At 41.8% G+C, this 845-nt stretch overlaps 1 protein-coding gene across 2 annotated transcripts in view; it reads left to right on the top strand.

The window, feature by feature from the left end:
* LOC103802355 (chromosome unknown open reading frame, human C10orf76) overlaps positions 1–845 on the top strand; it is a 51869-nt gene that overhangs the window by 14760 nt on the left and 36264 nt on the right. For both annotated transcript variants that reach the window (XM_009074817.1, XM_009074818.1), the window contains one exon: positions 215–290. In XM_009074817.1, coding sequence (XP_009073065.1) covers positions 215–290 — 76 coding nt within the window. The remainder of the gene's footprint in view (positions 1–214; positions 291–845) is intronic.

The raw sequence follows: 845 nt of genomic DNA, 5'->3' as shown, positions 1-845 counted from the left end.
AACAAAGACTAATTGAGCTCTAAAAATAGCTATTTTTATGGATTGGTAAGTACTGCTAATAATGGGAAGAACAACCAGATTGCAGAGGCAGATTTTTCTATAGTTAAAAAAAGTTGTTTGGTTTTGTTTTTCTTCAGATAGGCCATGTTTCTGAAAAGCTTTGCTCCTAGTATTCTGATCACTAACTGTGCTTTTGTCTGTATCCCTTCCACAGAACGAATGAAGCAATCCTCCTGGCCCTCTATGAAGCTGTTCACTTAAACCGGAATTTCATCACAGTTCTGGCACAAGTGAGTTTCAGTGGAGTGTTTCCCTATTTCTTTGTGGTGGATGTATTTGAAATTAGAGTCAATTCCCTTGGAGAAACAGAATTGGTGAAAAGATGTTTTCTTCTTTTCCCCCCGTGTACCTGGCATAGGATCAACATGAAAGATCAGAAGCAGGACAGGGCTTGGGAAGCACTTCAGGAAGTGCTTCCTGCCTTGACAGAAAATGAGTAGTTTTGAGGTCTCAATATATGTTGGAATGATTAATTTTTCCCACTGAATAGAAACGGTTGCGTGGAGTGCCTTCTGTGCCCTATTGATACTGTGCTAAGGGGAGGATGGAGTGAACTGGTAGGGATAAGATTGCAGCAAAGCAGGACAGGGCTTGGGAAGCACTTCAGGAAGTGCTTCCTGCCTTGACAGAAAATGAGTAGTTTTGAGGTCTCAATATATGTTGGAATGATTAATTTTTCCCACTGAATAGAAACGGTTGCGTGGAGTGCCTTCTGTGCCCTATTGATACTGTGCTAAGGGGAGGATGGAGTGAACTGGTAGGGATAAGATTGCAGCATAGAGCAG

Source organism: Acanthisitta chloris, unplaced genomic scaffold, assembly GCF_000695815.1.
Source record: "Acanthisitta chloris isolate BGI_N310 unplaced genomic scaffold, ASM69581v1 scaffold10565, whole genome shotgun sequence".
Taxonomy (NCBI): domain Eukaryota; kingdom Metazoa; phylum Chordata; class Aves; order Passeriformes; family Acanthisittidae; genus Acanthisitta; species Acanthisitta chloris.
This window is presented reverse-complemented; position numbering and strand designations above follow the sequence as displayed.